Source organism: Gobio gobio, assembly GCF_949357685.1.
Source record: "Gobio gobio genome assembly, chromosome: 1".
NCBI classification, from domain to species: Eukaryota; Metazoa; Chordata; class Actinopteri; order Cypriniformes; family Gobionidae; genus Gobio; species Gobio gobio.
In genome coordinates this window covers 47806622-47827228 of record NC_137097.1, presented here as the reverse complement: position 1 = coordinate 47827228, position 20607 = coordinate 47806622, and the positions used below count along the sequence as shown (strand labels likewise).

Genomic DNA, 20607 nt, shown 5'->3' with positions numbered 1-20607 from the left:
TGCAATCCATTAAAAAATATTCTTATAAAACTAATAAGCATGTTAGTTGTTACTAGTAATGTTTTAATCGCTAGCAAGTAATCCAATTGAGATTCAAATTCACTAACAACAATTCATTAAATACAAATACCTATTCCTTTGATAGCACACTAGTCTTGGTGCACCTGGGATAGTGACTAGCAGCAAGAGAATACCTACTAGCATCCACTGCATAAGTACTAGTGACTAATTGAATAGATATGCCAACTAATAGAGTTAGTAATAGTGTGCAAGCACTACAATCGAATTAATAGTAACATACATAGTAGCATAAAAGAGATACTAGTACTTTTAAGGAATATGTTTAAAACGGCTTGCCATATACTGTAAAACATCTCTAGACTACAATTAAAGGAAATTAACATTTGTTTTTACTTCTTGTGCGCTGTATTTGTTTATTTTGCTTTTCAAGAACATAACATGCACCTTACACTTCCGTATACGTGAAAAGGTGTTACCTCAGCTATTCATTTATTTCAATGACAGGTAAAGACCAGTAAAACCTGTCTCATTTGGGTCTCTGTGTGTGTGACTGATATTCATGATGAAAATAACAATAAATGTAACTTAGATTAGCTACGCTAATGTTCGTCAACACTGGTCTCTGCAGCGTTTTGAGCAAAAACAGCTGTGTCACTGTACGTTTTATATTCTCTCTTTCATAGATTACGCTAAATTTACTTCCAAATGAAAGACTGCTTACGGTATTCACTGTTTATATTACTTGTAACGTTACCTTGAGGGTTTTTAAGTCACTTACCGGTCTATGTACGATTAAGGACTGCAAGTTTCTTCCTTTCAGTGACTTCCTACTGTACGCAGCCTCTCCGAGTGTGTTGACAGTCGAGATATGGTTGCAGTAGACACTTATCCTCCTCCTCTGGACAGCGTGGCTTGCTCCCTCCCTCGGTATCCTTTCAGCCGTTCCTGTTTTCTCTACGCTGACATCTGACGATGGCCTTGGCTGATTTCTTCTGTCTCTGATTGGCTCTCGCCATCCGCCGTGATTCGAGGCCGCACCCACTTGAACAGTGAACGATTCATCGGACCAGGGTTTGGTTGGCTAATTCCGCTCCGCTCGGCCAATCAGACTGCACCATCAAGCGTTTAGTTTAGCAACGCGCCGCAATGAACCCGAAAAATGACCCGAATGTGCAATGCGGACTTGGGTTTTGAAAATCACGATTTCTAAAATAAGTTGTCGCAATCATTTCTATTTTGCCAGACAAGTAAACAATGACGCTAGAAATTGCGTCATATTGCACGTACAGTCTGGTCACATATTCAGGTCGTTATATTAATTAGATTATTTAATCTATGGATTAGCAAGAAGAGAGGGGCATTTATAATATTACAACAAACCAAAGTATTGAAAAATGCAACATCCATTATTGTCTCAAAATAATATTCACATTTGCTAACCAAAGCCCGAATCATTAATCATTGTACACACATTCGGAGGCTTTTAAAGGCAGGCTCCCCAGGCAGCGCAATCTTACTTTTACAATTCAATTTAGCTCCATATCTATTGCTCCATGTAAGATAAAATCAAAGTGATGCAGCTTCTCAGGTGAATTAATTGGCCTTTACAAAGGGCATTGCAGCACTGGCTGTTGCTAATGCACTGTTTGGCTCCTCTGTCCTCGGCAGCATCAGTTAATGGGTTTGAAGGGTCCCAGCCAAGAGATATGACTCAAGATGAATGTACAAAGACAGTCAGTGCTGGCTTTAAATAGAAACATTGCCATTGATCACTGGATGTCAACAGTGTTTGCAGAAGCAAGACTTTGATAAGTCAGTGTGGAGCCACAAGTTTAACAGCGTGGCCTGGTGCCCAGTTGAAAGAAAAGCATTAGAACTAAAAGTAAGCTCCATATTATTAATGCAGTGAATTTCAATGATAAAGTTGTGCCTCAGCTGAGATACAGGATGCGTCTCAATCAGCTCCCTATTCAGCAGTCAGAGCACTGATCAGGGGAGTCGGCTGCATTCATGTAGGCTATACGATATTGATTCCTGAGAATTTTTGTTTGTTTGAAAAGTGATATTTTATTCACGTTATGCTATGTCCTCTGTAGTGGACACCAGGACTCAGTTGTTTAAAAAAATTTCAATGTCATGAAATTACATGTATAGGCAAAAACAACCACTCCATTTTAAGGTTCAGGATTTCTTTTAAACCAAAGATGATTCTCAACTATGTTACAAAAGATATAACGGAATTAATTGATATACCATTTGACTTTATACAATATATGGGTAAAATGGCCATACATGTGTACTAGTCCCGTTCAGAACAATATATCTATACACTGTATCTAATATTAATATGTTCTTGGAGCAAAATATAATGAAAAGAGAAGTGTAATAATGGGAGTAACATTGGCAACATTTTCATAATAATATCTAATATTTCAAAGGAATATTGATATATTTCTTTCACTATTCACTTGTGTCTCCCAAAATGCCTGATAAACATGCTTTAAGTCCTGGGGCCCGTTTCAGAAAGGTGGTTAAATGAAAACTCTGAGTAACCTTGAAATGAACTCTGGGTTTTCTGTTTCAGAATGGGAGGTTAAACCCGAGAAAGCAGGGTATAAGTCAAGCCCGTTTCTAAAAGAGAGGTAACTTCTACTCAGAGTCAGATACCATGGTAACTTACTCTGTGAACGTAACCTGGTCGGGAGCAGGTTTTCTTTGGTAAACCCAGAGTTTCTTTCTGTCTCTTCCCCCTTTTAAAAGTGCCAGCAGTTTTTAAATACTTTACTCATTCATTCAAACTGAGCATTTTGTCGTATTTCAAGTACAAATATCATTTTTTTTTAGTCCCATTCAAACTATACACTGTATCTAATATGTTCTTGGAGCAACATATAATGAAAAGAGAAGTGTAATAATGGGAGTAACAATTGGCAACATTTTCATAATCTAATATTTCAAAGGAATATTGATACATTTCTTTCGCTATTCACTTGTCTCCCAAAATGCCTGATAAACATGCTTGGTGTCATCCTCTGTAGAAATGTATGAAATCAATGCCCTGTTTTGTAGACATATTCTGATTAGAAAGCCAATCAAGTTTTCTGAGATGTTGATTTAAGACAAACAATTTGAAAATGTCTGATTTAAATGATAATTACAAAATATCATTTTCCATAGGAGTGCTAGATTTGATCACTAAATTAATGTGTCATTTCTAGAGACTAAGTTGTTGTCCTGTTAAAACCTCCAAACATTTGGTATCTCTGAAAACCCCTGAATGTGCTCTTTACAGGACATCAAGACTTAAAACTCTGTCATGTATTGTGTCAGAGAAATGTACTAAAATATGTCCACAACAGTGAACAAAAGTCTATTCCTGGGTCCCAGCAGGATAGGATGGAATGAATGAAATGTATATATATATATATATATATGTATATATATATATATATGTATATATATATGTGTGTGTGTATGAAGAGAACACTTAACTGTAATATAGGCTATATGCATGTATGAAAACACAATCAATCATATTTAGAGAAATGAGACTTGGCAGGAAATCATCACCAGGGAGATATTGAGCAAGCTAATACAAACATACTGTCAAGGCAAAAAATAAATAAAATATTATATGGAGGGAATATTCATAGGAATAAACCAACATATTCTTGCCTCTCTTGTTGGTCAACTCGCTAGCTGTTTAGCTACATCAGATTGATTACATGGGCTTCCATCTAGATTCCATCTAGATTCTGGAAGCTTTCAGTGGTGAAAATCGCCACCTACTGGAAAAGGCAGAACACTGACTGACACACCCAGGAGTGAACTAAGAATGGGAAGCTGCCGACTGTCAAGAATTAAAACTTGTATATTTCACAAGCATCTTAAACTAGTTATTTTCCCTGCATTTTTAAGATAATTACATTTCCTATGAATGCCAAAACTGCTGCTGATTAGGAACCAGATGTTAGCTCCAGTTACGCCTAAACACATTTTGGGCAAAGGTGGAAACTATTTGAAGTGGAACGAATGAGCATGCAACCACCCATTTGGAAAAACGATTACACACACACGCGTCTTTAATTAGAACAAGCTAACGAATAAATTAAATCCCAGAAACATCAAGAACATAATTCACTTAAAGCAAGAACAGAAAGCCAGGGTTGTCAGAGCCAAGCACATTCTTTATTAAGTGTACAAAAACAAATGAAAAACAAGATAAGTGCAAAAATTTAGTGCCTTGATGTCAGAGACCTATGAGAAGCATGGCTTCGGCCATCTAGAAACCTACAGAAGAGGAAGGCACCAGATAGATGCTCGTCACAGTATTTAGAGTGCACATTTTTTCAAAACTGATATGAATGAGAGAGACAGAGAGAGAGTAAATGTACCATCACATGTGAATATACTGGATTTATGAAAGCGCTGATCATACAGATATAATGGAGAAGCACAGGCATATCTCATCCGACGTGATAGGCTGTAATTTCAAAAGGGGTCTCCGATGGTTTGACCAACACTGTAAACGGTAAGACAGTTTAGGAGAGAATGTTCCATTTCATACACATACACACTTTAGCATAAAAACGTCACGGAGAGTATGTAGTCTTATTTGATAAAAAGAAAAACCTTAGTCAATGTAACGCGATTGAAAGGAAGAATAATGCGTTTTGTTTTTTGCAAAAGGCATGCACACGCGCACACACACCTGATCACTATCAGAGGAGTGAGATTACAGTGGTGCAGAATGAATTCTTGGAAATTATCAGCTCCACAAAAAGCAGAAGAAAGAGAGGGACACCAAAGAATCACATACTAAACTAACAGATTTATACTCTATACCAAAACTTCCAGTGTTGGAAGATCTAAATGGAAATCTTCTAAAATACAGCAACGCCAGCCTCAAACCGAATTTGAAGGCAGTTCGAACCATGTATCTGGACTAAGCTCAGAAAGAGTACAAATCAGTTAATCAAACCAGTGAAGTTGTGCTAAATCTAAGTGTTCTACATGAATGTCACGTGTAAGGAAGACCAATCGTGAATGTACCTGTGTAAAGGGAACAGGGATGGTGTGGCGGCCAAACAGCCGTGTGAACTAGCTCCTAAAGCAAAGGGAACTTTCCAGCAGAGTGAACCGTGACCTTAAGGCAGATACTAAGGCCTCTGAGCTCGTGTTGCCAGGCAAAAGGAAAAAAGGCACCAGCTAAGAGAGAGCCGGGAGCCAGCAGGCCACTTTGGAACGTCTGGTCTCACACTGCCTGCCAAATCATCCCAAGCCATCCCTGTGCGCACACTAAAGCCGCGAAACATACACGCAATCCACCTACACATGCAAAAACACAACATCCTCAGCCAACCGAGGGCTGGAGCCCTAAGGAAAAATGTCTTCTTCCCCCTCTCTTCTCCTCCTCCTTCTTGCTTTCCACTCACAGGATGGTACACTTTTTCTTTTTCTTCTCTCCATCCTTTTTGCCCTGGTCATTGGTAGGCTTGTCCTCGAAGAAGCTAGAGAAGGTGGTGTCTGCGGTAATCGGTTCCCTCAGGGCAATGTACCAACGGCCCTCGCTCAGGTAGGACAAAGTACCCAACTCCATCTCGACCTGGGTGCCCTCCTTGCCCTCTTTCTGCAGAGCCAGGATCTCCAGCAGATCCAAACCGGTCTGAACCGACTCCACGCCAGCCGAGCAGCCTAATGTGACGTGGGCGCGGCTACCCGCCGGGAGAGACTCAACGCTGGGCAGGAGGGCCGGAGAAACGCCTTCCTTGTCCGCTCCCTCGGGCCACAGCTTCATCTGGGTTTCTGTCAATGCCACACGGGCCCCAAACGTACGAGGGGTCACTATGAGAGCAGTGACTGAAAGCTCATCAGACTTGCTAAATGATTCCTTGACCGCCTGCAAGAAAATTCTCAAATAAGTACTGCATGTTTTGGTAGCAATTTACAATTGTTCAATTTGTTAATGCATTAGGTTTCATCAATTGTACAGCATTTATTTTTCGACATTCACACATGTATACACTGACATGTCATGATGCATGTTAAAGGGTTAGTTCACCCAAAAATGAAAATTCTGTCATCATTTACTCACCCTCAAGATTTTCCAAACCTGTATGAGTTTCTTTGTTCTGCTGAACACAAAAGATATTTGGAAGAATGTTTGTTACCAAGCAGAGAGAGCAACCATTGACTACCATAGTATTTTTTTACTATGTACTATGGTAGTCAATGGTTGCTCTCTCTGCTTTGTTACAAACATTCTTCCAAATATCTTGTGTTCATCTTTTAGTTTTTTTGTGTGCATACAATCTACAAATTAGCCAGGATGCAGAAAAAAAGGACTCAACAGTGAAGGGGTGAATCTCTAAAACATCAAGAGTGCAAAAAAGACAAAAAAAAGATTCACCCCTGCACTGTTGAGTCCTTTTTTTCTGCATCCTGGCTGATTTGTAGATTGGATGCACCAAAAAAACCTCTGTATTTTCATATTTTTGCCAATTTCCCATTCATTTCCTATGGGGGTCATTTTTGACCCAAATGACCTGAGTGTGACTATTTTTTTTACGACCACTTAAGACTTTTTAAATCCTGTCCCCAATTTTTTTGGGTGTTCATATACCAAGTACCAATAAAGTCACCAAGTTTCAGACCACTCCGATGAAGCTACGATTTTTTATTTTTATAAAACGCAAGATCCACTATAGTGGTAAAAATGTGCTATTGCGTGATAAAAATGCTCAATGTGTCCACCGGATGGCACCGATCTCATTTTAAAAATTGCTTTCATGTGGCCTAGGCTTGACTCGAAAATGAAATACAGCTTTAATAATAATAATAATAAAAAATAATAAAATAAAAGTGTGTGTGTGGATATATATATATATTTTTTTTATTTTTTTATTATTATATTCAATGGGGAAAAAATGGGTCAATTATTGCATAAATATTCATTATAAATCATAAAATTCTCTCAAAACACCAAAAAAGAAAAGAAAAAATATTTAACAAAAATATATTTCATTGATTTTACTCAAATCTTTTTTATCTTAATCCCGCCCTCCGGGTCATTTGACCCGAAGGTCCTGAGTGTGACCCATAAGTGAAGTACCCCAGAGGGTTAACCAAATTTCAGGGACACGACATATCAGATATACCATTATTAGTATTGATCTAAAGAAATAGCTACCATTCTTTACTGTAAATCAAAATGTTTAAATGACTGACTCCAAATGTAATATTATAATACTGTAATTTATATTGTGAAAAACAAGTATAGACCCCAGATTATTAGTTAACGGCTTCAACAAAAAGTTTATAATTTAGTAGAGATCTTCCAAAAACACACCCGTGCACTCCTTACATTTGCACTACATACGAAACAGAGGAAGAGCGCTTATGTGGAAAACTGACCTGTAGCTCTGCATATTCTTTTGCCCCCTCTGCTTTGCCATAGTCACAGAACTTTGTAGTGCAGTGGAGGGGCAGTGCATTCTGGAAGTACTGCTCAAGATCCACCTCTTTCTCTGCCTCACCAGTAACTGGGAAAGCAAAAACAATATCAGCAACATATCCACAAACTCTGAGAAGAATCACGAGTCTGCGCGTTCTCACAGGCCACTCACATTCACTGATGTGTTCTTTGAAGGCCTCCAAAGTGTCCAGAGTCTTGAGAAAGTCCATGGTTGCACACTTAATTCGCTCCTCTTCCTCTGGAAGCAGGAACCAGCCAAAGAAGAAAGGCAGTCCTGGCTCTTTCTGCTGGGTCTCGGCCTCTTTTGGAAGCTCGGCTTGAACCCCATCAGCCTCTTGTTGTTGTACCTCATCCTCTCCTCCTTCTGTCTTAGTCTTCTCACCTTTATCAGATTCTTCTGGCTTATCTTCAGCAGTGGGTTTGGACTCTTCTTTCTTAGGCTCCACCTCTTTCACAGCTTCTTCCTCCTGCTTCTCGGGTTCAGAACTCACTTGAACCTGGGGCTTCTCAGATTTCTCCTGCTGTTCCGGCTGAGGGGGTTTCTCCAAAGACTCGGCAGCTGGGGTTTCCTCAGGAGACTTCGCCGGAGCCTCCTTGGGCTCAGGTAGTTGGACAGGAGGTGCTTCAGATTCGGACGCCTTCTCCTTTTCTGGCAATTCCCCAGTGGTCTCTGGGATTTTCTCCCGTTCAGAGGCCGCATCTGGGGGACCTGCTGCTTCTGAAGGTGCCTGAGCCACCTCTTCAGACTTGGGCTCTGGTTTCTCCTCTTGCTGCACTGCCACTTCCTGAGTCTCAGTAACAGCCTCTGGAACTTCCTGATTCTGTTCAGCTTCCATTGCTACACAGCAGGCTGCTAACAAACAAGACAAAATTTGCAATAGTGAGTGTGAATGCATTTTTTACAGGAGACTACGCTGTGGAATTACATGATCAGAACTACATGCAAATGTTTACAAGGGGATAAATGACAGGCAGCTCCAGGAACGCTTGGTAAAGATTAACAGAAACTCACTGCCAGTCTGTTTTCTAGTGAATTGCCCAGAAATGCAAAGCAATACACATGATGCAGTTGAAATGACAACTTCTTCAGACCCGTCACAGCACGTAGGCTCTTGGAAATTTAAACTTTACAACTGCATATTTCAGTTCTGCAACCTCTGTACAGAATCCAGCTCTTGTCCTTCCAAGCAAATCTGAAAACCACTGCTCCGTTCAGTCCAATGCACATTCAAACTCATGAAATAAAACACCACTGTGCATTTCTAGTGAAATTTGAGCAGCCATCAGACTGCCAACACTAGAGCTGCTTTTTCTCTGGATTACACATTACTCTGCTTTTTCTCCGCATTTCTCTTTGCCTCACATCTTTTACTCTATTAAAGAGGCCTAAAGAAACACACAGAAACTCTTTATGCTGGAAGTCTTCAGTTTCAATGCCATTTTGCACCATCATATCACGGTCTCCTAATGTATTAGCTGCTAGTTTCCAGAGTAATAAGCAGATGTCTGTACTCTGTAGCTCAGATACATGAAACCGAGTCATCAGATGTTAAATGGCAATGCCACGCTTTTATTGTGAAACCAGTTGTCATCATCTTTTGTTCCTCATTTTAATGGAACCATGCAAATTAATAGAGCTTAATCAAATGACACCTTCATATCAGCCAGGCAAGATAATTCACACCTCATGGGTTCAGAAGGCACCTATAACTTCCCCTAAATAAATAACATTACCTCTTCTACGCAGCGGCCAGATTTGACAAAGTAAGGCTTTAATTTAACCTTGGACACAGTCCAGATTCTGATGAAAGTGTGTGAAAAGCAGAAGCAGGGGCCTGTTTTACAGGAGCCCAGCAGCGAGCCGTGAGACACCAACACCTGCACATCATTTGGGCCACTTCTTTGTGGCTGTGCTTTAATCTCAAGTGAGCTGCCTACTTAGGCAGCATTTCTAGGAAGCAAACACGTTGCGAGTCATTTCAATATGTCCGATACCCAAAATGCTGTCTAGGTAGGCAGCTCACTGGGTTGATACGCAGCCTTTGTGTGATCAAATTAGACTCGGGCACGCCACCTAATCTATGGAAGACAAAGAAAACCCAAAACGCCCCGTAGATTCACTTAGACAGTAGCGGCAAATCAAGCAGAAGTCACGGGTCACACGCATATAACTGTACTTGATTTAACGACAATGAGCACACACATTTAGATAACTTGGTGGACAATTTGTGCGCCTATTCAAAAGAAACGCGAACTACATTTCATTCAACGAATGTCTAAAATCTACAGAAGCTTGTAAATAAATAGGACCAAACGAGCGAACTCCGTTAATTAACGGTAACAATACAAAGCCAGGGATTCGGGGAGTGGCAGTGCCCGGCCACGCTGCATGCAGACAAAACAAATCAGCGTGGCAATGCCTCGCGCAGCTGGAAAAGAGAGCACATGCCAGAAACACATTATGTAAAATCTTTGGGTTTTTTGGGGGGGTTTTGCATAAACTTAGATTTGCATAATCAAACTTATTGGTTGCAAATATGATATGCACGATTAAAAAGTAATAGTCAGTGTTCCGCGTAAATGCAACTCACTTGATTCCAACGTTGGCAGATGTATGAAAAGCTGTCACCGTTCCCCGGGACTGAAGGTTCAAAGCACCGCACAGCCAAATTCCACGTTTCTCCAAAGCGCTGCGCAGAAAACCCCCGACTGGCCGAGCACTAGCAATAATCAGGAAACAAAACGGAAACCACTGGCACTTGAGCACGCTCCCTGGGTGCACGAGCGCGCGGACACGGAAGGGAGAGGCAGATAAAACAGAGGCAAATTTTAAGCGCGCTCCCGCTACTTCGCTTTGCAGAGTGCCGTGCACGTCAGACTCAGCAACCTGTATTTTGTACTTTTTTGACTGACATCTTTCCGCTTCAAATTATCATATGGTTTAACTCCTCCATTATTACACCTATCCACCTTTAATTTTATAACAATGACTCATTTTAATTCTAAATACTGTCAATGTGAGTAGCTAGAGCAGGGTTGCCAACTTACAATTTCAGGTTAGAGTAAGTTTTGGGGGGGGGGGGGTGATTTGCATATAGCCTACTGTACATAACGAAAAATAAGTTTGCCTTAGTACTATTTTAAACGTTTCTTGGGTAAAATTATATGTGCTTGAATTCATTAATATTAACTGTGTGTGCTCATATAAGTATCATTCAAAAATATTAGGTTATTAACGTTTTAAAATGTCACATTTAAAGAAATCTAGTGTTTGATCATGTCTAAATATTTATTAAAATGCAAAACATAAAAACAAGTGAGCAGTTATGATCTGCAATACTTTTTTGAGCAACTAGACTAGATACATGTATATTTATTATAATTATTAATACAGGCACCTGGTGGGTAATGGCATTACAAATGAAAATTATTATTTTTCTCTAATTTGACTTTGAATTGGAATTCTCCATTTTAACCTTAATTACCACACTAATTGTAATATAAATAATACAAATATTAGAAGAAAAATATTTTAAGTTGGTCCTTAATTGACAATAATTATTGCACAAATAGTATTTAGTACCAAAAGATCTCCAAATATTAAATACATATTATTGAACTAAAATATAGAACATTTATTTAATTGAAAAATTGTTAAGGTGTATGGTCACATTTGACCACCAATGAGTATGAGCAATTAGTAAGGAATGTCCGAGGGCTAAATACAAGAAAAACATTAATGTTAACAATGTTGCATCTCCATCATAAACTGATACTGTAAATATGGTTGACGTAATAATCAATGTACACTATGCTGTACTGTTTACCAAAACTTGCTGCACACACCTGTAGAGTGAAGCTGTTGTGTATCCGCTTAAGCCATTTAAATGTATTGACACAGTGCTAGAAGTATTGAGAGCTCCATGGCATGAACCCCGTGACCGCGCGCGCCACCGCGAGATGAAAGCATGTCGCACCCTCTCTGGCTTTTGTTGTGCCTCATTAAGTGCGCCACATCGATATTTATTGTTTGAATTTCGTATTAAACCTTAAAAAATGTAAAAGCTTAGACTTTGTTTAAAATCAAAAGTATCAATTTGGCGTGAGATTAAGTTGGACAGGGTGAGACCGTGAGACAGAGCCTGGAAGCGTGTGTCTCACGCCAAATGCGTGAGAGAGTTGGCAACCCTGAGCTAGAGGGTGCGAATTATGTGTTGGGCGGGTCACATACAGTGTTGCATTTATGTTTGGGCCCTACCTACACTACAAATGACAACTAGAAGTCTCACAAAAATTATGCTTCGAGATTCCCAGAACAATTCATCATTCTCATTAAATACAATAGCATATGTTCTCTCTCAGTTGAAAGACCAAACCCCTGAAATAGTCTATCACTAAGCAATAAAGTGCTAATTATGATTAACATTTATACATATATACATATATATATAAATGTATTGTTATATCTGTGTTATCTTATGTCAGATTCTTCAATTTAATCAATACATTATCAGAATATGAATACACCAAAATCTGAATAAACCTACAACAACAATCAAATCAAAACCCAATAGGAGTGCAGAACCTGATGAGGTGATTAGCGAGACAAAACCACCACACACTCATTTTCGTTTCCCCCCAGATTAAAAACAGTTCAACAATCTTTGGATAAGTTGTGAATGCAAACATCAAAATTGTCATGCCTTGTCTACAAGTATGAACTTGACTTCTAGCGAACTTGACAGAAATATGAAGATTGTGAGATTATATTATAATGAATACATGCCAATTACATTTTCAAAGTATTCATTTCCATATTGCATTTGAACATTTTTGAGGTTACGGAAAGATGAAAAAAAAAAAAAGTATCCGTAGGCATCTATTATTCTTTGAATGTATTCTTACAGGCCTGTTGTTCAAGAGCATACCAAGCAAAAAAGATTGCATGTTATGTCTTGCTGATGTCTGTGAGGGACGTGTGAACTCCACTGAGTGTTTATCCGTTTTGACATTGCACTGACAGGGTTTGCAGTTTAAAAAAAAAACAAAAAAAAAAAACACCACATTCGCTGCTTCATCTTATCATTAGTTTGGCTGCAACCACTTTGTCACAAGTGTTTGTGGTGTAGGCCTATTCATATAACTACCAGATGTAATCCACACAAACATACTCACTCACACACATAAATTGGCAGCAATTCGTCAGGGGTATATATTTGTGTTCAAGTCAATATTGACTCAATAGATGGAGTGTAAACTTATTTAGAGGTCGAACCTAAACTCATTTTAATGATTTTCAGTTCAAACCCATGTTTGGATTATGAGTATTTCTCTATATCAACAGATGGTCACAGCACAAGTGTGTCTACTGCAAAACATTAAGAGTGTCTGGGCAACATCGCTTAGACACTGGATCACAAATATCAAACATGATTGGTTATACCTCTGAAACTGTGATAGTCTGTTTATGCAAAACATCTTTTTACCGTTTGGAAACAAGCACAGAGAAGGCAGTCATAAAGTAATCCTTAACCAATGACACCCAAATGCAATCCAACACAATGTTCCTCAGGCAGATTTTATTCCACTATAAGGATGCATTAGTTCTGACTTGTCTTGGAGGTGGATTGCAGACATTTTATTCAGTGGGGTTTCTCGTCTTACTGGGTCACTCTGTGTCTTGCTTCATGAAGAGCCTGCAAGGTGATTAATTGAGGAATTGATTAAAGGGAGTCAAATAATATCAGAGCAACATGAAGAAATATGATATTAGAGCAATGGGATAGTCAAGAATCAGATAACGTACAAAAAAAAAATGAAACCTGATCAATGAATGCATGTAAATATTACAATTATCAGTTGATATGACAAAACATCTAGTATTGATAAATATGCTGTTATGTATTTACTACGCACAACGCAACAAGATTCCAGTGACATGTAATGTGCGCAATGTAACATCAGAACAGCTGTTTTCCTGCCATAAAACTAAGATGGCATTTTCACAACTTTTTTTATTTTCAATTTCATTGCTTTCCTTATGAAAGTCCCGGTTTTGTCATACAAGATGTTTCTTAGCTTCCATAATCAATCCCAGTTTAATGTTTAATATGCACAAGCTCCACAGGGTAATGCCATAGAAGTAGGAACTAAGCGAACAACAAAATATAGTGTTGTCTGACACAGGTATCAACATGGAAGAGAAGCATGTTTTATCAAATGTTGCTTCCTCATGTCTGGTTATGTCCCATTTTAAACGAGAGTGACTTAAATTGACAGTTTCAAGGGAATTCTACAGGATAGACTTTAGACAATAGTACAGTAAATAACTAGACTGGGTAAACCCAGCCTGATCTGCCTGTACATTCATTTCTACTGTTTCTGTTACACTTTTGCGGGAACCAATCACAGACTGGCTTATCCACCAGCCGCTCTACTGGCGGGATTAACACAATGACAGATACAGAAGTGATGGGTGGTTGCCCGTTGATCACGCCTCTTGTGGTCTGAATGGTTGAAGGATTATCCAATTGAATACAGAGTCATTTGAATTATACTTGTTGATCACGCCTCTTGTGGTCTGATTGGTTGAAGGACTATCCAATTGTGTACAGAGTCATTTAATTTATGCTCGTTTATCACGCCTCTTGTGCAGTAGAAAATACAGAGCAGACTCCCCAGACCAATGTTCAATCTTAAATTGAGCTTGGTCTGGTGATAGCCAGACAAGTAAATAACATAAGGTGTGGTCACATTAGTGAAATTTCAGCAAAATTTTGCAGGCAAAAAAGGTGAGTTGTCCATTGTCAGTAGCGATGTATGAAGCATAGCTCACACAGAAGTCACTTTCAAACCAAGCAGCTTTCCAAACCAAGCTTTTAACCCCATTGGGAAATCTGCATAGGGGGCATCTTTTGCCCTTGCTAAATTTCTGATTGGATGGATTCCTATTGAAATATTGATTTTTCCTGCAAACACTTTCCGAACAACAGTAAATGTGACCACACCTTTGGTCCAACTGAAATGCACAGAAACAATAGCATGCATCCTGTGTGATTTAGAATCTCAGTCATTTTAATGTAGTTTGAATGGGACTATAGAAAAGGCCACGAGCGAGATGGATGGTGAGAGGGATGAGGGAAAGAGTGAGAGAGCAGGATAGGAATGTCTGTGTTGACCTTCTGGATGGCTTCGCTGGCAGAGTCGTCCTGCAGCAGTTTTGCCCGGTCCAGTGCGCTCTCAAAGTGTAACACACTGGCCTTGTAGTTACCCAGCTTCACTATGTAAGACAGAAAGAGGATGCAAAATGATCTAATCGCACAGTACGGTGTAGATCAAATATACATGATGACCACATTAACTTCCTATTGATTCTGAGCATTGTGGGAAATCAGATTATTCATGGTCACGGAGTGCATTAAACCGCTGACTTCCTGTGATTCTGGGCGATGTAGTTTGGACTCACATTCGGCCTGCGCCATGAGCACACCAGCATTGAGCTGCCATTTCTCATCACTGATATTATCTGCGGCTGTGAGCGAGCGGGAGCCGTAGTCTCGCGCTTCACCGTAGCGCTTCAGCTCAAGGTAACAGCGGCCGATCTCATGGAACAGCCAGGCTTTCTCTAACCCGCCACATGCTAAAGGCACCTTCTCCAACCAGCTATGCAAACGCATACATAACCACACAGAAGAAAACAAAACGACTATTACAATAGACTTGTCCGTGTACATCAACACCAAAGTAAACATTAATTAAAGGCAAATGCCTTACACTTCTATAGCTTGTTGGAATTTGCCAATCCGTGCGTACACACGGCCAATGCTGTCCAGAGCCCTGGATTTACTGTCTGTCAGGTCGCTATGACACAAAGCACAAAACAAACACACCTGATGAATTGTAGTTTATTAACCAACCAAGAAAAACAAAAGGTAGTTTTCCTGCTCTCATGAGCACTCACCCTTTTTCGGCCAGCTCCAGATCTTTCTCATGATGATGCAGAGCCTTGTCCATATTCCCAAGATCCATCAGTGCATTGCCTACACAGAACATAAACTTTTAACAGAGTCTCTGATTCTTGTGCTTTTAATATTATACATTTAAGTATTGGGCAGATGAGATTCCCAGACTCTACCAATGCAGCTGTGCAGGTTCCCAAGCACTTCTCTCTTATTGGGCAGCACCTCCTCAGACCATTCTTTCACCACCTTCATGAGCTCACGGGCCTTCTTCAGGCCGCTTTCTGCATTGCCTGTACTCAAGGCTGACAATTAAACAAATAATTATCATAAATTCAATAACATACTGAACAATGTTCATCCATCCAAAAGTCATGCAATACCAGAGTGTTGCTACGGTGTTCTGATTTTTTTCTGGTCTGTTTTATTGTCCACTAGTCAAAAATCATGACATCTTAAAGCAGGGGTGGCGAACTCCGGTCCCGGAGAGCCACAGACCTGCAGAGTTTTGCTTCAACCCTAATCAAACAAATCTGAACAAGTTAATCAAGATCTGAAGGGTTAACAGGGGTGCTTCTCAATATCCCTCCTCGTTTCCTCGCTCCTCCGTCCTCCACCCTATGACCTGGAAACCGACCGAGCTCAGCCATCTTGTAGGACATCTAAACTCTCTAATTGCACTGCGAGGAGGCTTTCTGAGGAGTCATGAGCGAGGATACACAGGTGTACCCTTTTGTGTTTTTATCGTTATTAACGTGATATTAATTCTCCTCCCCCTTCACATCTTGCCAGAGTTTATTCATTATTATTATTACGTTTATATGTACAAGACACAAATGTCAAATAACAACAACTGCAGGACAGTAGCAGAATTATATCAAAGCACAAGAAAATTAAACAAACTGTAATACTATACAACAAATAAAAATCAGTTAATAACTGGGAATAATTCATTGTTAATAATAACTGGTAATATGGTAAATATGGACAAATGTGGTATTTTATGGAGGTTGAAGCTATTGCAACATAATTGACGAAGCTTTAAAGTGACGCTAAAGGGAGCGAGGACATCTCTCACTTGATTCAATTCCTCCATCCTCACGTCTTTTCCTTGCGTCCTACCCTCGCATCCTGAAGGGGTGGAGATAAGACGTGAGGAAAGGAAACAAGGATGCACAAATAAGAATTGAGAAGCACCACAGGAAGCTGACAGGCAGGTGAGTTTTACCAGGGTAGGAGCTGAACTCTGCAGGACTGAGGCTCCCCAGGACCGGAGTTCGCCACCCCTGGCTTAAAGGGTTAGTTCACCCAAAAATGGAGTGAAATTTGGGTGAAAAATGAAAAAAATTGCTGTCATTAATTACCCTCATGTCTACCTTTCTGGGCCTTGAAAGTGGTCGTTGTGTCATCAAAAATATCTTCATTTGTGTTCTGAAGATGAACAAAGGTCTTACGGGTTTGGAACGGCATTAGGGGTGAGCAATTAATAATTTTTGATAGAACCAACCCTTTAAATCTCTTAAGGTGTGGCAATTTCAGTGAAGTTTCACAGAAGTCATTCTTTTTTAATCAAGCAGCTTCCTGTTGGTCAACGTGGTGAACCCACGTGAAAAACGTGAATCTCATGTGAAATTCCAGAATGCGTGGATTCCCACTGAAAAGATTAGATTTTGCCCACGAACATTGGCTGAACAGTAAATCTGATTGCAGCTTCATAAAAGTAATAGCACTTTTCAAGCAGCAAAATTTGATGTATTGTTCATGTCCATGGAACAAATGGTACACCATTAATTTTGATAGTTAGGGGTTTGTTTAAATGTCCTTAGTAAGCACTATTAACTGTTATTAGTAAGATTTGAATAATCAGCTGGGTGTGTTATGTATCTAACCTGCAAACAAACATTGTGGTGTGATGTATAGAATAATTAGTATCATAATTCCAACATTATCTCCATATTGTCATAAGTCAGTCACTCATCAGTTAGCTAATAATCATTTGCATTCACTTCAGTTCAAAAGTTTGGGGTCAGTAAGATTTAATTTTTTTTGGAAAGATAAGATTTTATTCAGCAAGGGAGAATTAAACTGATCAAAAGTGATAGTACAGACCTTTATTTTACAAAAGAAAGTTATCACGTTTTCCACAAAAATATTAAGCAGCGCAACTTTTTTTGAATATTGATAAGAAAAAAGTTTTCAAATCATATTCGAGTGATTTCTAAACGATCATATGGCACCGAAAACAGGAGTAATGATGCAGAAAATTCAGCTTTGCCATCACAGAAATGAATTACATTAAAACGTTCAAATAGAAATGCTTTTAAACTGTAATAATATTTACCAATATGATCGCATAAATACAGCCTTGAAGAGTATAAAACATTTGAAAAAAATCTTACTGACCCCCAACTTTGACAGTAGTTAATGCTGGTTTTGCATGTGTAAAACGAGTGTGCAACTAATGCTAAACCTTCTTGTTAGGAACCTAATGACCCCTCTCAAACTCTGCAGAAGTTCACCTTTGTCAATATCCTCCAGACTGGTGAGGACATATCGGGTTGGGTCCGAGGGGGGCTTGTGTAGAACCCGGTTCCGCTGCTGCTGCATTAGTTTTCTGTCTCGCTGATGAGCATAGATGGGTTTCTGCTGCTGCCAGAATGCCGTCCGCGTGTCCAGATACGAGATACAGCCCACGATCAGATCTTGCACACGCTCTCCAGTTCGTATCTTACCTTTTATAAGATCTGTATGGGAGCAGATTGCCACACTTTATATAGAATATGCGCCCTCATAGATGCAAACTAACATCAAACAAGGCCTAAAAAAAACATGAAAACACACACACCCTCATCTTGTAGAAGTTTCTCTAAGTATTCTCTGTCACTGTACAGTTCTCCCAGAAGTTGCTTGGCTGTTTTTTCACATTTGCCCATCTTCTGGGCATGCTTTTTGGATTCCTTCTTATGAGAATGATTCAAAGGCTTGGGACGAACCTTTGGGATTGTATCAAACAAACAAATGTGTGTTACTCACTGCTACAATGAACATATACATAAGATACAAACAATCGCAGGGTGAGTGACAGGGCAGGTGGTATAACAGAAAAGAGAAGAGCGCTCACCCCATGAGACTTGTGGAAGAAAGACAGATCTCCTTTATTTTCCAGCTTCACAGAGGAAGGACCTTTTAGGTTGGGGAGAGAGAGGTGGGTTTTGAAATCTTTGATAAAAGTAACTAAAGTCCCTTTGCTGTGTAACCAAAATATGATGATCTTATTTCTCATCATGTTGTGTCTGAGGACTTACTGCCCACTGAGTTGTCGATCGCAGCTTGAGCTTTCTGGATTCCCAGTCTGAACTCCTGCAGCTCTGGACGTAGCTTATGGCCTCTGTGATAGTAGACCAATGCAAACTCAAAGTCGCCCATAGTGTAGAGGGCTTCTGCCTTCTGATACAGACCCTGCAGGAGACAGGATGGAGAACGAAAGAGAATCAGAGGTTACAAAAATACAGTTAAAATTGTGAAATATATTACTACAAAATACTTTAATCAATTTTGAAATGTCACTTTCAGCAGCTATTACTCCAGTCTTCAGGGTCACATGATCATTCAGAGCCATTTATACCACGCTCTCTCGTCTCATACCTTGTATTCTGTTTTGGTGCATCAAAGTACAGCGAAGATCCTTTTAGTTACTTTATTTTACATTGTTCACATAGGAATAACACACGTTTCGGCTCGCAGGCCTTCTTCAGTGTGTAGTTTATTAACACTGAAGGCCAGTGTCATTCCTCTGTAAACAACGTAAAATAAAGTAACGCAATTTTTTTCAAATTTTGAGTGCGGATCATAGCTGTTCTTCACATGATCCTTCAGAAATCATTCTAATATGCTGCTTTGGTGCTCAAGTAGCATTTCTTATCAATGTTGAAAACAGTTGTGCTGCTTAATATTTTTGTTGAACCTGTGAGAATTCTTTGATAAATATAAAAGTTTATTTGAAATTATTTTTATTTAAGTAAAATAATGTTAAGTAAAAAAATGAAGAACTCTTTACTATAACTTTTGATTAATTTAATGCATCTGACCCCGAACAATTACACAAGGGATTGGACACACTTCTTTTTTGGAGAGTTTAGTGGCCCCAAAAAGTATTCAGACACTTAACTTACGCCACGGTTAAAAATTAATCAACTTCATTGCATTACAAAATATCAAGCCAAGTGTCATCTGAAAAAGCCACTTTCCACAGAACTAGCCTCTCTTTTCTGGGCCATTTAGCATTTTAGTGGATTCGCCCCTCACAGGCAGAGTCTATCATGTTTCACTAAGTGTCCTTTTTGCCTTAAAACTTTTAGTGTAAATCTTAAACAGTAACTTATATTCAAATCACAAAGTTCAATTTTGTAGCCTAATATATTTTGTGTTCGTGCTTGTAAATCTAACATTTTCAGAGACCGAGTCGTCATCTGATAACATAACAGATCATGCGACTTCGCCCTCTTCAGGACAAGTGTCTTTACTGCAGGTACACGTACAGCAGCTCAAAGCTGTGGCTTCTGGGACCTTTTGGAACAAACGAGGAGACAAAAAAAAAAAACACCACACACACAAACACAACAATATAGTACGGATAAACACACCTTAAAGTAGCGTTTGTCGTCTTTGAGGGAGGTCTCGGCGTCTTTCAGCGCGCTCTCTGCGTCACCCAATTTCAAAAAACACCTGGATCTGGCGACCAGACAGTTCTTATCATCCGGCTGTAAACTTAAAGCCTGTTGGATAACAGTGAAGAGGCTTTTAAAATGTAAAATATAGCAATCGATTTAATTTCATCTGAATGTAAGCAATGTAATATGCGTCTCGCATAACGTTAGTTTTTATTAGCTTACCATGGAAAAGCACTCGATAGCTTTGACATACTCTCCCTTCTGACACAGCTGGTCACCTTCAGCCATATAGGTGGTAAAGGTACTCCTCGGCACTTGTTCTTTCTCGTTATCGGACATCTTAATCGTATTCTAAGCAGAATTATATCAAAACCTTTCAGTACACACCAATAAGAGCAGTTGTAATACAGGACCGTCCCGTCCTCTCGTATCCTAGCAACTCTCCTAACAAAACCCAGTGGGGCCAATGAACCGTGTTGTAGGA

General features: G+C 39.5%; 3 protein-coding genes across 4 annotated transcripts in view; all 3 read right to left on the bottom strand.

Annotated features, from left to right (window-relative positions):
- The window catches only part of aclya (ATP citrate lyase a), a 31758-nt gene extending 30769 nt beyond the window's left edge, over nucleotides 1–989 (bottom strand). The window contains exon 1 of the mRNA XM_079823132.1: nucleotides 800–989. The gene's annotated coding sequence lies outside the window, so the exon portion shown is untranslated. The remainder of the gene's footprint in view (nucleotides 1–799) is intronic.
- Nucleotides 990–4182: 3193 nt separating this feature from the next.
- cnp (2'',3''-cyclic nucleotide 3'' phosphodiesterase) lies at nucleotides 4183–10277 on the bottom strand. Of its 2 annotated transcripts, none has more exons than XM_079823216.1 (4): nucleotides 10087–10277; nucleotides 7647–8348; nucleotides 7435–7562; nucleotides 4183–5920 (listed from the first exon to the last, which is right to left on the bottom strand). In XM_079823216.1, the coding sequence occupies exons 2-4, from the start codon at nucleotides 8329–8331 to the stop codon at nucleotides 5453–5455; spliced, it is 1281 nt and encodes a 426-aa protein (XP_079679342.1). In that variant the 5' UTR covers nucleotides 8332–8348; nucleotides 10087–10277; the 3' UTR covers nucleotides 4183–5452. The 2 variants fall into 2 exon arrangements, with proteins under 2 accessions (XP_079679342.1, XP_079679343.1); XM_079823217.1 differs by having other exon boundaries at nucleotides 4190–5920; nucleotides 7647–8345; nucleotides 10087–10234.
- Nucleotides 10278–11969: 1692 nt separating this feature from the next.
- Nucleotides 11970–20572, bottom strand: odad4 (outer dynein arm docking complex subunit 4). The gene is made up of 12 exons (XM_079823651.1): nucleotides 20346–20572; nucleotides 20097–20228; nucleotides 18759–18912; nucleotides 18575–18636; nucleotides 18299–18446; nucleotides 17973–18197; nucleotides 15630–15758; nucleotides 15456–15534; nucleotides 15269–15355; nucleotides 14961–15157; nucleotides 14674–14774; nucleotides 11970–13191 (listed from the first exon to the last, which is right to left on the bottom strand). The coding sequence occupies exons 1-12, from the start codon at nucleotides 20460–20462 to the stop codon at nucleotides 13156–13158; spliced, it is 1467 nt and encodes a 488-aa protein (XP_079679777.1). The 5' UTR covers nucleotides 20463–20572; the 3' UTR covers nucleotides 11970–13155.
- Between the last annotated feature and the right edge of the window lie 35 nt (nucleotides 20573–20607).